The sequence below is a fragment of the Odocoileus virginianus genome, chromosome 10 (genome assembly GCF_023699985.2).
Source record: "Odocoileus virginianus isolate 20LAN1187 ecotype Illinois chromosome 10, Ovbor_1.2, whole genome shotgun sequence".
In the NCBI taxonomy this organism is placed as follows: Eukaryota; Metazoa; Chordata; class Mammalia; order Artiodactyla; family Cervidae; genus Odocoileus; species Odocoileus virginianus.
Window position 1 is genome coordinate 33,374,226 of NC_069683.1, and position 15,483 is coordinate 33,389,708.

Here is a 15,483-nt window from a genome sequence, read left to right on the forward strand (position 1 = left end):
TAATTTTAAAAGAAGAGGAACATATTAAAGATGGCATTCAATTTTCAGATATGAATAATGGAGGATTGTGATGACAGGTTGGGGGGGTGGTACAAGGAAGGAAGAGTCATAACTTTTAGGGGAGAAAATGATTTCATCATAGTAAGTCTGAAAAGCCTGTGAGATAATGGAGGTAGGGATGTTTACTAGGTCTGTGTGTCCTAGACTGGAAACTACATTTGATTTATAGATGGTATTTAAAGATAGGAGTTGCATGAAAGCAGCTCGGGAGCAGAAAAGATGGCCTATGACCGAGTTCTTGAACCATGTAGACAGAATAAGAAACAACCAAAGGAAACTGAAAAGGTACCAGGAAAAGTGATGTATGAACGGTTTAGATGGAAGGGTGTTTCATGAAAGTGATAATGGTTAACTGTTCAGATCTATTTAGAGTACTGAAAAGGGTAAATTCCTCCCCTTTATTTATTTAACTGCTCCTGTCCAGGTCTTAAATTTAAATACCACTTCTGGGTTAGGAGATTGTACATTTGTTTCTTCCATAGTGTTTTCTATTTCTTCTATTATATTGATACTTTATTATAGTTACCTGTTTGGCTATCTTGTTTTTCTTCATTGTTCATTTTCCATGAGGTAATGGAGACTTACTGTCTTGTTCAACCTTGTGTTTTCAGGTCCTGGCATAGTGTTTTGCACTAAGAACAACTAAGTAAATAATTTTTGGAGTGACTGAATGAGCAGAGTATCCCTTTGAGTCTTACATGGAAGACATTTTTTATATCTGAAGGGAAATTCTTCTGTTTCTAAGAATGTGTTTGTAGAATGCATGAAAAAGCCTGTAAGGAGGAAACTAAAAATCACAAGTGTCCATGTGAACATGTGCAGAAAAGTACTAAAACTTGGGCTGGAAGGACATTTTAGGAGGTGTTTATATTGCAGAAGAGGAAATGAGAATACATATAAGAAGAGATTTCAGTTCTTTTTTAATAAATCAAAAGCAAATATGACAGATTAAGGAATTAACTAGCTTTTTTGTGTTGTTAATGAAAACAATCCAGGATCATGGCATAAAATTTGGCTAATAGAAAACCTCTGTAATCCTACCATTGCAGATATAACTCATTAGCATTTTTGGTGCATTTCATTATTTTCTGTATGTGTTGCATTGTATATTCATGTAAATACATTTACTAAGTCATGCAGTTTATATCCTACTTTTGTTGTATGGTCAAAGCTATTTTAAATATAGCATGCACATACAGAAAAATGATCATGAGGATACAGTTGATTAATTTTCACAAACTGGACACACTTATAAAACAGCTGTATTATGATACAAAATGTTACTAGCACCTTGGAAACGACCCCCTTAGGTTACTGATTTTTGCTCACTTTGTTTTTGTCTGGCCACTTAATAGAATATCCCTGGAGAAATTATTACTGAATTAGGGAAATAGGTATCACGGAGGAGACCGTTTGTGAGCTACTGTCACCGATGTGGTTAGAAATTCAGCAGAATGTAGGCACATACAAACATGTGAAGGTTTTAGGAGTTAGGTTACTGCATTTTTGTGTGTGTGTGTGTGTGTGTGTGTGTGTGTTCCTTATATGTGAGTGGTAGGAAATACTGGAACCAACTAGTGGAGGAAAGCCTTTTGTGCCAGCCAAGTAGTGAAATAAGAGTACTAAGAATATTTGCAGAAATTTAAAATATATTTTTTTATTTGTAGGCACACAAGTCTCTGAATTTTGTTTCAACGCTGCTTCAGATTACTATGTCGGAACAACTGGATTTACCTGTGAGACAGGCAGGCAAGTTTCCTGAATTATTTTCTTGGATATATGTAAATAATGTTTGAAATGTTCATAGTTGAATAGCAGATGTGTCTTGGGAAGATCCTTCGGTGATTTTCTTCCCGGAAAATTGATTTGCCCCCCCTTGTGTTTACTACAAACTGTCACAAGTACATGAATATCTGGTGGCAGAGTTTCAAGGAAGTGATATTTCACTGAATTAAGAAAGAAGCTGGAAAATTGATGAGGTTTATTGCAAGATTCTCCATTTTCTGTTTCCTTCCATGATGGATGATTCTAAGATACAAACCTCCAGTTATTTGCTTTTATTGTTCTATTTTAACCATTTAAAAGATACTATTTCTTAGACGCAGTTTTAACAACTATTAGTTCCTTCAGTATCAAGAGTCTATGAAAATGTGGCATGCTACTTCTGATATTATCTGTTAGTCAGCAAAGTAATGGAATTCACATCTTTAGTGTTTGTTATTTACTTGCAGATGTATTTCTTATAGGACATATAAACTGCGAATAACTTTACTGTTCTGGAAAAACCACTTATATTCTGGAGTTATTTTTTGCTGTTCTTTTTCCTTACACCGATTTTGTTTTTTAAAAAAATTTTTCTGCTTACTTTATTTAATGCAATCACATTCCTTTTCTCTACATAGTGTTCATCTTAAAATTTATGTTTTAATGACTGAATGATTTACCTTAATGTTCTATATGCTCTGAAACCTTTCTCGGTTGTTGGAATTTAATATAAGGTCTATATGGTTAACAGTTGTATTCTGAGTGCCTAAAGAATTGCCTGACACAGTGAAGGTACTCAGTAAATGAATGAATGAATGGAAGTTATGACTTTTTTAAACTTGGCATATAAATAACACAAATTAAATGGGACTTTTGTGTCTATAAAATACAGTAACTTCACTGAACCTTGGTCAACAGTAAATCTTTAAAAAGATTTTCTAGTTAAATAGGAAAAGGTTGGTTTGACTATTTAACTGCCATTTCTCTTTTACTAATGAAGTTGACATTTTCCCCTTTGGCTATTTTTTTAGATAAGAATCTTTGCCTTTAAATCTCAAAATTTTTACTAAGGTGTTGAAAGCCTTTGGATTTAGGAAGGACTTTAATTAAGCACATTAGAAACTTGATTATGTGTTTTAGCAAAATTAAATTCTACTAGAAAGTTGTTTTTTTAGTATGTACAAAGCCAGAAGCAACTGAACTGTGGAATTGGTCCTAATTTTTAAAGTATCATCATTACTTTCAAATGTACATTCTTACAATTACTGAATTATATTGTATAGTGCATGGTATATGGTGTTTCATTTCTTAGACCTTGAAAGATACATTTACTGTCTTTGTAGCAGAGCTCAAGCATTCTGGATGGAGTAGAGTGAATAATGAGGTTCTTGCAGTGCAGTTCCCACTTCTTTATGTGTTTTGTTTGACCAAACACTTTTTTTTTATTCATTTATTTTTATTAGTTGGAGGCTAATTACTTTACAATATTGTAGTGGGTTTTGTCTTACATTGATATGAATCAGCCATGGAGTTACATGTATTCCCCATCCCGATCCCCCCTCCCACCTCCCTTTCTACCTGATCCCTCTGGGTCTTCCCAGTGCACCAGGCCCGAGCACTTGTCTCATGCATCCAACCTGGGCTGGTGATCTGTTTCACCATAGATAATATACATGTTTCAATGCTGTTCTCTCGAAACATCCCACCCTCGCCTTCTCCCACAGAGTCCAAAAGTCTGTTCTGTACATCTGTGTCTCTTTTTCTGTTTTGCATATGGGATTATCATTACCATCTTTCTAAATTCCATATATATGTGTTAGTATACCGTAATGGTCTTTATCTTTCTGGCTTACTTCGCTCTGTATAATGGGCTCCAGTTTCATCCATCTCATTAGAACTGATTCAAATGAATTCTTTTTAACGACTGAGTAATATTCCATGGTGTATATGTACCACAGCTTCCTTATCCATTCGTCTGCTGATGGGCATCTAGGTTGCTTCCATGTCCTGGCTATTATAAACAGTGCTGTGATGAACACTGGGGTGCACATGTCTCTTTCAGATCTGGTTTCCTCAGTGTGTATGCCCACAAGTGGTATTGCTGGGTCATATGGCAGTTCTATTTCCAGTTTTTTAAGGAGTCTCCACACTGTTCTCCATAGTGACTGTACTAGTTTGCATTCCCACCAACAGTGTAAGAGGGTTCCCTTTTCTCCACACCCTCTCCAGCATTTATTGCTTGTAGACTTTTGGATAGCAGCCATCCTGACTGGCGTGTAATGGTACCTCATTGTGGTTTTTTGTTTTTTTTTTTTCTCATTGTGGTTTTGATTTGCATTTCTCTGATAATGAGTGGTGTTGAGCATCTTTTCATGTGTTTGTTAGCCATCTGTATGTCTTCTTTGAAGAAATGTCTGTTTAGTTCTTTGGCCCATTTTTTGGTTGGGTCATTTATTTTTCTGACCGAACACTTTTTAAAATACTGAATCAAAATTATACAAATAAGTATATACATCCACTTCTTATGGTGCATTATGATAGAAAGAAATACTCAGAGGCTGTTTCTCACAGTGCTGGAGTCCAAGATAGAAACTTTATTGGTATGTGTATGCAGTTTTATTATTTAGAAATTTCATTTTAAAAAACAGACTTGGTAAAACAGCTTTTCTACAGAAAACAAGGTGGAAAGTGTTGTGTGTAAATGCATTGTAAAAACAATTTTGTTTTAGTTTGCAGAGTTACTGCAGTTCAGTTCAGTTCAGTTCAGTCGATCAGTCGTGTCTGACTCTTTGCGACCCCATGAACCGCAGCATGCCAGGCCTCCCTGTCCATCACCAACCCCCGCAGACTGTATGTTTAATAATGACTTTGTGGGTGATTACTGTAGCCAACATTAAATTTGTATTTTGTCAACTTTTTAAATAATAGAATACAGTATTTTAATTTTAAAAGGATAGCTTTACTAGCAGTGGTTGATCTGAAAGAAATAAACTGAGGTGTAGACACAGGGATGCTTACAGTGCTTTCACATTCTTTTGTCAAATTGATCTATATTTTAGGTGTTATCTATTTGAAAAATATGATAACGCAGTATTGGCCTGATCGGGAAACAGCACCAGGGGATATATCCCCTTATACTATTCCTGAAGAAGATCGACATTGTATTCGAGAAAATATTGTAGAAGCTATTATTCACTCTCCTGAGCTCATCAGGTATGTATGTATTTTAAACTTAACCATTATTGAAGGTAATAATTTTCAGGGTTTGCAGAAAAGGGAATCTTTCATAACATAAAAATTGGTTGTTTTGGAGACTTCCCTGGTGATCTGGGGGTTAAGAATCCACTTTACAATGCAGGGGATGCAGGTTCAGTCCCTGGTTGGGGAACTTTGGTCCTACATGTTCTGGAGCAACTAAAGCCTGTGTGCCACAACTCCAGAGTCAGGGTGCCATGACTGAAAGATTCAGCAAGATGCAGCAAAGATCCCTAATGCTGTAACCAAGACCTAGTGCAGCTCCCTCCCAAAAATCTGTCCTTTCTGAAGCACAAAACTTAAATGCTGTTACAGGAAAATTACTTTATTTTCTCACTGCAGTTTAATTTTACATTAATTAAAACCCAAAACTTTAAACTTCATGTCAAACTTGTGAAACATACTATGTTCAGATGAAAGGGAGCATAGAAAATTACAGAATTCTGTCATATACTTTATATTGTATTGATGTTCTGAATGAAACCTGTCAGTTGATGGGGATGAAAAAAATACAACTATCTGCATTTATAACATTTGTTGGGTTTCTTTTAAATCAGTAGTAATAGTTTTTGTTTAGTGACTTGTTTTTTTAAGTTTATTTTTTACTGCACTGAGTCTTTGTAGCTTTGCTCAGGCTTTCTCTAGCAGCAGTCGGGGGCTACTCTTTGTTGCCGTGTGCTGGCTTCTCATTGCGGACCACAGGCTCTAGGTACTCAGGCTTCAGTAGTTGCAGCATGTGGGCTCAGTTGTTAGCAGCTTGCATGCTCTAGGGCGCATGGGCTTCAGTAGTTGGGGTGCACAGGATTAGCTGCTCTGTGGCTTGTGGAATCTTCCTGGACCAGGGATCAAGCCTGTGTCCTCCACATTGGCAGGGGAATTCTTATCCACTGCACCACCTGGAAAGTGCAGTTCAGTTACTCAGTTGTGTCTGACTCCTTATTACCCCATGGACTGCAGCATTTCAGGCTTCCCTGTCCATCATCAACTCCCGGAGCTTGCTCAAACTCATGTCCATCGAGTCGGTGATGCCATCCCACCATCTCATCCTCTGTCGTCCCCTTCTCCTCCTGCCTTCAATCCTTCCCAGCTTCAAGGTCTTTTCCAGTGAGTCAGCTCTTTGCATCAGGTGGCCAACGTATTGGAGTTTCAGCTTCAGCGTCAGTCCTTCCATTGAACACCCAGGACTGATCTCCTTTAGGATGGACTGGTTGGATCTCCTTGCAGTCCAAGGGACTCTCAAGAGTCCTCTCCAACACCACAATTCAAAAGCATCAATTCTTCAGTGCTCAGCTTTCTTCACAGTCCAACTCTCTCATCCATACATGACTACTGGAAAAACCATAGCTTTGACTAGATGGACCTTTGTTGGCAAAGTAACATCTCTGCTTTTTAATATGCTGTCTAAGTTGGTCACAGCGTCTCTTCCAAGGAGCAAGCATCTTTTAATTTCATGGCTGCAGTCACCATCTGCAGTAATTTTGAAGCCCAAGAAATATAAAGTCTGTCACTGTTTCCATTGTTTCCCCATATATTTGCCATGAAGTGATGGGACCAGATGCTATGATCTTAGTTTTTTGAATGTTGAGTTTTAAGCCATATATATATATATATTTGGCTGCTTTGGTGGTTCTTTTGGGCATGTGGGATCTTTTCATTGTGGGGAAGGCTTTTCTAGTTATGTCATGGGCTTATTAGTATTTCTTCCTTGTTATTGTTTATTTTTTACTTTCAGGGTACAGCTTACTACATGCATTCATCATATCATCAAACATGATTATCCAAGTCGCTGGACTGCTATTGTGGACAAAATTGGCTTTTATCTTCAGTCTGACAACAGTGCATGTTGGCTAGGAATTCTTCTTTGCCTCTATCAGCTTGTGAAAAATTATGAGTAAGTATCTCTCAATTCCTGTAGTTCTGAGAAGTAGAAAAAGCTTGGGATATTTAAGCTAATCGGTTTGAACAACTTAAAGTTTCATTTGATCTATATACCAAAGTTAGTGAATTACATGTTGATTTTAATTGTGTCTTCATTTTGAAATAGCATTCTTGTTTTAAATCTGCAATCTCTTCTGTTGATTCAGCTGTGAAATTCCTTGTGCCCTTTTTTCTTAATCATGTTTCCCTATTGAAAACCTAAGTTATCTATAACTCCTGTATATAGACTCCTCAGTCTGTGTTGATAAAAGGCCTAAAGATAAGCTTTTTTAAAGATATGAAAGCGGTCAAAGTACACTGAGCTTTAGAGCTCTTTTTCTGGCTTTCTGTGAATTTTTATCTTAATTTGAATTCTTGCTAAATTTCAAGAACCTACCTCTAATTTTTTAAGAAGAATGCATTGGAAATTCATTTGATCATTTTTTAACCTTTGTGTTTGAAGGATTCATAGTCACCTGCTTCATTCAGTGTTGGTGTATTTGAGCAAATTACAGCCTGTGTAAGTGCTTGGTATCAGTAAGAAAGATTTAGGGATCATTTTAGACCTGGGTTTAGGGATCAGGAAAAAAAAATCTAACCTTGGAGGTTGAGATATAGCACTGAAAGTAATAAGCCGAATGTTGTTGAGGTTTTTCTCTTAAGTGTGTGGTGAAAATGATGAAATTGGTAGGCACTTGAAAATTTTGATGTTAGAACATTAAAGAGGAAGGAACACTACACCATGATGGTGGCTTTATTTCTAGTCCGAACAGCTACACATTGTGAGCCCTGTATATCTGGGGCTTGTAGTTAGCCTTTGATATCCTTTCTGGGTCCCACTCAAAGTAGGTGATGAACTGCTGCTTTTGTTCTGAGCAGGAAAGAAATATAGCATTTACAGCATTGGTACTGGTGTTTTCTTGTGTTCCCACCAGCTACCCATCTTCCTGCTAAGGGATGTTCCAGCTGTTGCTCCAACCTCTGTCGGAGTGCCAGTTGTTGTAGTTCTGGTAAGTGAGTGACTGAGAGAGTAACAGTAACAAGCTGCCATTGTCATTGGGAAGGTCCACGTCTCCTGCCGTGTGATCCTTAGCAGGAGAGAGTGTGATAGGGATTTTTAAATGGAAGACAGGAGACTGCTGCAGTGGTGGAATTTCAGTTTATCTTCAGCCAGTGTCTGGAGCACAAGGTGTTCACGAGGGATCTGTGTGGACTAACGCAGTTCTAAGAGAATGCATGCAGAGATTGAAAGTTGTGATGGCCCTCAGGAGCATAGATCCTCAGGAAATGCTTGTCAGTTGAAGGAGCATAGAAGGAGCAAAGAGGAAAGGAATTGGCTAGTTTTTGAGAATTCCCTATGAGTATGGTTTACCAGATTGACATTGGTAATAGGCTTTTATTTGTGGGAAGAGGTGAGCTCCACATTCTATTCCTCCACCATCTTGATCACTCCGTAGGCTTTTATTAGTATCACATTTTCATGCTTTGAGGAGCTTTCAGGTCTTATGGAATAGTATTTGTATCCTTCCATAAATTATTTTCATACTCATTAGTTTGGATATTGCACCATCCAACTTCCAGGCCACCACTCAGTGTAGAGAGGAAGTTAGGAGAGAAGAATGTCTTAAATAACATGGAATGGGTATTCAAACTATCATAATGTGGGTGATCACCTGGATTGGATAATGGAGAGAGGGTTGCATCATATACTTCTCATCTTTGTTGTTATAAGATAATATTGTTAGTAATTAATATAGCTTGTCTAATCAAGTTGGAGAATGCAAATGGCTTCCTTTTGTAAATTGTTACTGTTTTTAATTGACTCAAAGAAATATTCAGATAACCTTTAAATGTATACTAGGTGTAATTTCTGAGCATATTAAATAATATTTAAAACTGTCAGTTAATTGTTTAATCTCAAAACATTATTAGCATGAACATTGCTCTTGTTTTAGTCTTGGCAGTTTACTTTGCTTCTCATTTCACCCAGTAGGAAAAACAATCCAGTCTTTTAGGAATGTCTACCTTTACCTTTAAAAATGTGCTAACATACTCAATTTTCAGAAACATTTTCTCCCTTTACAGAAGCTACTGATAGATAAAACTGGGATCTGGTAGGGGAAATCAGTAACTTAAAATTACAAAAAAAAAAAAAAAGCCAATAGACCTTTTAACAGTACTGTTAAAATGCTAAGGATCTCAATGGAGGAATGTCTCAATTAGTCAGCACTTCTTTACCTCATATCTTTGAAGCAAAATGTAATTCAGAATTCAGAATTTTTCAGAGTTTAAAAAGGTTTAAACAAGGTTCACGTAATATATATTCTATTGAAATCTGTACCAGTATCCAGGAATCAAACATTATTTTTTATATATGCTATAAGTATATGAATATTTACTCCAAATGGGATAAACAGAGATCATCAATATCCTGTTGAGGTCAGACTTTGTTGCCAGAAAGGTTACAAAAGAACTTCCGATTTATAGTGCTTTTAGAAATAGAATATTTTCTGCTTTACAGATGCCATTTCTTCCTTAATGCTTCTGGTGTGTAAATCACTTAAGGATGGTAATACGTAATTATTTTATATCAATCAGCTCCTAATGTTTAAAAACCAAATCATTGTAACTCCTCAGTTTTATCAGTATTCACAGTTAGTAATAACATAGTGAAATGGTTAAAGGGCAGATCCTGAATCTGCTAAGGTTCATACCTAGATATATATATTAGGGAAGATATTTAACTTCTCTGTGCCTCAGTTTCCTCAGCTATAGAAGTGAGGATATTAATGAGGCCTTGAAGGTTGTTTACCTCATAATAAGTGCTCAGTAAATTTTAGATGTTCTGTTGTTTGAGGTTTTTCTCAAGTTGCTTTTTGCCTATGATTTAATTCCATAATAGATTTTTCTTCTAGGACTATAAAGTTGCTTAGAAAATGTTTGCTTTTATCTGTATAAACAGGCAAGTAGTTTAAATTTATATCTCATATTTAATTATAAATAAATTCTCACAGAATTAGTTTGTATTCCTACCCAAAGGTATAAGAAACCAGAGGAACGGAGTCCACTGGTAGCAGCAATGCAGCATTTCCTGCCAGTTCTAAAGGACCGTTTTATCCAGCTTCTTTCTGATCAGTCTGATCAATCTGTCCTCATTCAGAAACAAATTTTCAAGATCTTCTATGCTCTTGTTCAGGTAATTTTATAAAGTAGTTTTTAATACATAAGGTCAGCTATCATTTGGCACCTTAAATGATGATAAAGAATGTCTTTCAGCTTAAGAATTCACAAAACGGAAAATCAGTTCTTAGAGTTTACATCTAACACATGCTTTGTCATGCTATATGTGTGTAGATTGTCCCACTAATTAAAAAACCTATTCCTAAGCTTGACATAAAATGATTAAGACTGTGGATTTGACTTTGTATATTCTAAATCTTCCTGGGATAAAAGACCCAAATAAGGAAATGGTGATATCTATAGTCTCAGTTCAGTTCAGTTGCTCAATCATGTCCGACTCTTTGCGACCCCATGAATCACAGCACGCCAGGCCTCCCTGCCCATCACCAACTCCCAAAGTTTACTCAAACTCATGTCCATCAAGTCAGTGATGCCATCCAGCCATCTCATCCTCTGTCGTCCCCTTTTCCTGCCCCCAATCCCTCCCAGCATCAGGGTCTTTTCCAGTGAGTCAACTCTTCACATGAGGTGGCCAAAGTATTGGAGTTTCAGCTTCAGCATCAGTCCTTCCAATGAACACCCAGGACTGATCTCCTTTAGGATGGACTGATTGGATCTCCTTGCAGTCCAAGGTACAAAAGCATCAGTTTTTCGGTGCTCAGCTTTCTTCACAGTCTAACTCTCACATCCATACATGACCACTGGAAAAACCATAGCCTTGACTAGACTGACCTTTGTTGACAAAATAATGTCTCTGCTGTTTAATATGCTGTCTAGGTTGGTCATGACTTTCCTTCCAAGGAGTAAGCGTCTTTTAATTTCATGGCTGCAGTCACCATCTGCAGTGATTTTGGAGCCCCCAAAAATAAAGTCTGACACTTTTCCCCATCTGTTTCCCATGAAGTGATGGGACTAGATGTCGTGATCTTAGTTTTCTGAATGTTGAGCTTTAAGCCAACTTTTTCACTCTCTTCTTTCACTTTCATCAAGAGGCTTTTTAGTTCCTCTTCACTGTCTGCCCATAAGGGTGGTGTCATCTGCATATCTGAGGTTATTGATATTTCTCCCAGCAATCTTGATTCCAGCTTGTGCTTCTTCCATCCCAGCGTTTCTCATGATGTACTCTGCATATAAGTTAAATAAGCAGGGTGACAATATACAGCTTTGACATACTCCCTTTCCTATTTGGAACCAGTCTGTTGTTCCATGTCCAGTTCTAACTGTTGCTTCCTGACCTGCATATAGGTTTCTCAAGAAGCAGGTCAGGTGGTCTGGTATTCCCATCTCTTTCAGGATTTTCCACAGTGTATTGTGATCCACACAGTCAAAGGCTTTGGCATAGTCAATAGAGCAGAAATACATGTTTTTCTGGAACTCTCTTGCTTTTTTGATGATCCAGCGGATGTTGGCAGTTTGATCTGTGGTTCCTCTGCCTTTTCTAAAACGAGCTTGAGCATCTGGAAGTTCACGGTTCACATTTGCTGAAGCCTGGCTTGGAGAATTTTGAGCATTACTTTACTAGTGTATGAGATGAGTGCAATTGTGCAGTAGTTTGAGCATTCTTTGGGATTAGAATGAAAACGGACCTTTTCTAGTCCTGTGGCCACTGCTGAGTTTTCCAAATTTGCCAGCATATTGAGTGCAGCACTTTCACAGCATCATCTTTCAGGATTTGAAATAGCTCAGCTGGAATTCCATCACCTCCAGTAGCTTTGTTCATAGTGATGCTTCCTAAGGCCCACTTGACTTCACATTCCAGGATGTCTGGCTCTAGGTGAGTGATCACACCATCGTGATTATCTGGGTTGTGAAGATCATTTTTGTTCAGTTCTTCTGTGTATTCTTGCCACCTCTTCTTAATATTTTCTACTTCTGTTAGGTCCATACCATTTCTGTCCTTTATTGAGCCCATCTTTGCATTCCTTGGTATCTCTAATTTTCTTGAAGAGATCTCTAGTCTTTCCCATTCTATTGTTTTCCTCTATTTCTTTGCACTGATCGCTGAGGAAGGCTTTCTTACCTCTCCTGGCTATTCTTTGGAACTCTGCATTCAATTCCTTTTCTCCTTTGCTTTTCACTTCTCTTCTTTTCACAGCTATTTGTAAGGCCTCCTCAGACAACCATTTTGCCCTTTTGCATTTCTTTTCCAAGGGGATGGTCTTGATCCCTGTCTGCTGTACAATGTCACGAACCTCAGTCCATAGTTTATCAGGCACTCTTAACAGATCTAGTCCCTTAAACCTATTTCTCACTTTCACTGTATAGTCATAAGGGATTTGATTTCAGTCATACCTGAATGGTCTCGTGGTTTTCCCTACTTTCTTCAATTTAAGTCTGAATTTAAGTCTATAGTCTCAGGGGACTGTAATTACTTATGAAACAGATTTAATGACTAGGATTAAAATCTTTGCTCTTCTTGTGCCATATGACCAAAGAAAGATTTGTCTCACCTGCCAGGATCTTTGGTTCAATTCATACCATTACTTATTTTTTATAAATCTTATTTAAATAGACCTGTGACTTTATTTCCACTAAAGTTATTATAACTGACTCACTGCCATTGTTTGGTTGGAGTTTTCATGCTATTGCTAGTTCTTTAAAGATAATGTAATATCTTTCTAATGACTCCTTGTATAATTTTTAAAGAAATGAAGGTTCTTTTTATAAGTTATTCTAGGGCATGGGACCAAATGATTTTTTGAGACTAGCATACCCTGAAATCAAAATATAGTACTGGCTCATTTGTGAAAATAGAGGTCCTGAAATGCTAAATAGGATATTGATTTTATGCTCCTATTAAGTGATATGATTTATCCCAGAAACATGAGAATATCAAGAGTGAAAAACCAGTTTTTGTGATTAAGTTTTATATTATGCAAAAAGAGAGACCTATAAACAGTCTTTAAGGATGGTAGATAAAGTATTTGATAAAATAATCATTTCTGCTTTTAAAAAAAATAACAAGTATCCTGTAATAGAAATTTCCTTAACTGAATAAAAGATATTGTATCTTATGGTGAAAATTAGATGTATTCCCAGGAATTTGGGAATAAAACAAGGATGCTGACTATCTGCCACAGTTGACCATTGTACATTAAACTAACCAAATCAACCAGATGAGAAATTTGCCTATTTACTAAAAGAGGAAATGTGGATTGCATGAAGTATGTTTTTTTGGTTTTATAAAGAGTTAAAGGAAGTTGGATTTTCTTTTGTAAAGATTTTAAAATATTGATTCTTGATTTTAATTTAGTATACATTACCACTGGAGCTGATAAACCAACAGAATTTGACAGAATGGATAGAAATTTTAAAGACTGTTGTGAACAGGGATGTACCTAATGTAAGTGTATTTCCTATATCACTGAACTTAAATATTTAGTTACCTTTTGAGAATTTTAATTGATATTTCCTAAAACATTCTTTATGAATTTATGTATTTTGTGATGTAAATTTTCCTAAGTACATGTTTCATTTGTTTATATATGCGAGTATATTAAGGGAAAAATTATAAAGGTTATTTTGTGTATTATTTAAAGTGCTTATTTATAGCTGGTTTTTTCCATTCTAATTCTCTGTTTCTTTAGTTTTTAATTGAGTTCATAAAATGTATCACCTGGCATAGTTAGAAATTTTTTTTTTCTTGTAGTGAGAACTTTTAAATCTACTGTCTTAGCAACCTTCAGATAATTATTTTTTTGTTATTTATTATTTATCAAATCTATAGATACCATTAAGGTTGTCTGTTAATGGATGTTCCATAATTAAACATCTTATTAATGAATGTTTTGTTCTTGTCATTTTTCTTTGTTATAAATAGTTTTGTAAATGAATGTTTTCATCTGTTTATATTTATGTATTTAAACTAGTATTTCTGAAAGTAGATTTTTAAAATGGAGTTTTTTTGTGCCCTTTTGATTTGTGCCCTTTAACTATACTGGTTTTAGTTAAGCTGCCTGCCCAGGCCTGGATTTGTATTATTTGGATCATGACTACAATGTTTTTGAGTTTAAACTTTTATAAGACTTTTTTAAAAATTTATTTATTTTAGTTGGAGACTAATTACTTTATAATATTGTAGTGGTTTTTGCCATACATTGATATGAATCAGCCATGGATGTACATGTGTTCCCCATCCTGAACCCCCCTCCCACCTCCCTCCCCATCCCATCTGTCTGGGTCATCCCAGTGCACCAGCCCTGAGCACCCTGTCTCATACATCGAACCTGGACTGGCGACCTGTTTCATATATGATAATATACATGTTTCAACGCTATTCTCTCAGATCATCCCACCCTCGCCTTCTCCCACAGTGTCCAAAAGACTGTTCTATACATCTGTGTCTCTTTTGCTGTCTTGCATGTAGAGTTACCATTACCATCTTTCTAAATTTCATATATATGTGTTAGTATACTGTATTGGTGTTTTTCTTTTGACTTTCTTCACTCTGTATAATAGGCTCCAGTTTCAGCCACCTCATTAGAACTGATTCAAATGTATTCTTTTTAATGGCTGTAAACTTTTATAAGACTTTGAAAAAGCGTGTCCTTTGTAACTTAAGTAGTGAGGCAAAACGCCTATTATAAACAAAGGTTAGTACTTTCCCAAGTATAGCCTTTTATAAGGAAAGGCCAGTGTTGGAGGAGCATTCATGTTTTTGTGAATCTGTTCTGAACTCACACTATTCCTTTTAGATTATATTGTCTGTCATTAAATAAATGTCTCTTTAAAGGAAACACTTCAAGTTGAAGAAGATGATAGACCTGAGTTACCATGGTGGAAATGTAAAAAGTGGGCTTTACATATCTTAGCAAGGCTTTTTGAAAGGTAAACTCTTCTCATTATGTGATAACTTAAGTTTTTTTTTTTTAATCTTCACAAATAAGTGCTAATATAAAACATTATAAAGACATGATGGGCATTTTAATGTTCTTTTAGGTATGGAAGTCCTGGCAATGTTTCCAAAGAGTATAATGAATTTGCTGAAGTGTTTCTGAAGGCATTTGCTGTTGGTGTCCAACAAGTAAGTTTAAGATAATTTTTCCACGTAAAAACATGGCACTGTTAATTTATCTTGCTTATTTCTAGTTTCTTTGTCATCCAAAAATTGCATGTAGCAGTCTTTAACATCTTGAACACTGTAGTTAGCAAATGTTTTGGTCTCAGGACCGCCTTACAGTCTGGATTATAGATTATATTACATGTAGTGATATTTACTGTTTTAAAAACTGAGACAAAATTTAACAGTATTAATTTATTTAAAAGTAATAGCAAACCTGTCACATATTAATAGACTACATGTTTTTT

The 15,483-nt window shown here is 36.1% G+C and overlaps 1 protein-coding gene across 1 annotated transcript in view; it reads left to right on the forward strand.

The window, feature by feature from the left end:
- The window catches only part of IPO7 (importin 7), a 46,299-nt gene that overhangs the window by 11,521 nt on the left and 19,295 nt on the right, over nt 1-15,483 (forward strand). The window contains exons 2-8 of the mRNA XM_070473372.1: nt 1,728-1,809; nt 4,884-5,037; nt 6,812-6,970; nt 10,036-10,192; nt 13,430-13,519; nt 14,909-15,003; nt 15,115-15,199. Coding sequence (XP_070329473.1) covers nt 1,728-1,809; nt 4,884-5,037; nt 6,812-6,970; nt 10,036-10,192; nt 13,430-13,519; nt 14,909-15,003; nt 15,115-15,199 — 822 coding nt within the window. The remainder of the gene's footprint in view (nt 1-1,727; nt 1,810-4,883; nt 5,038-6,811; nt 6,971-10,035; nt 10,193-13,429; nt 13,520-14,908; nt 15,004-15,114; nt 15,200-15,483) is intronic.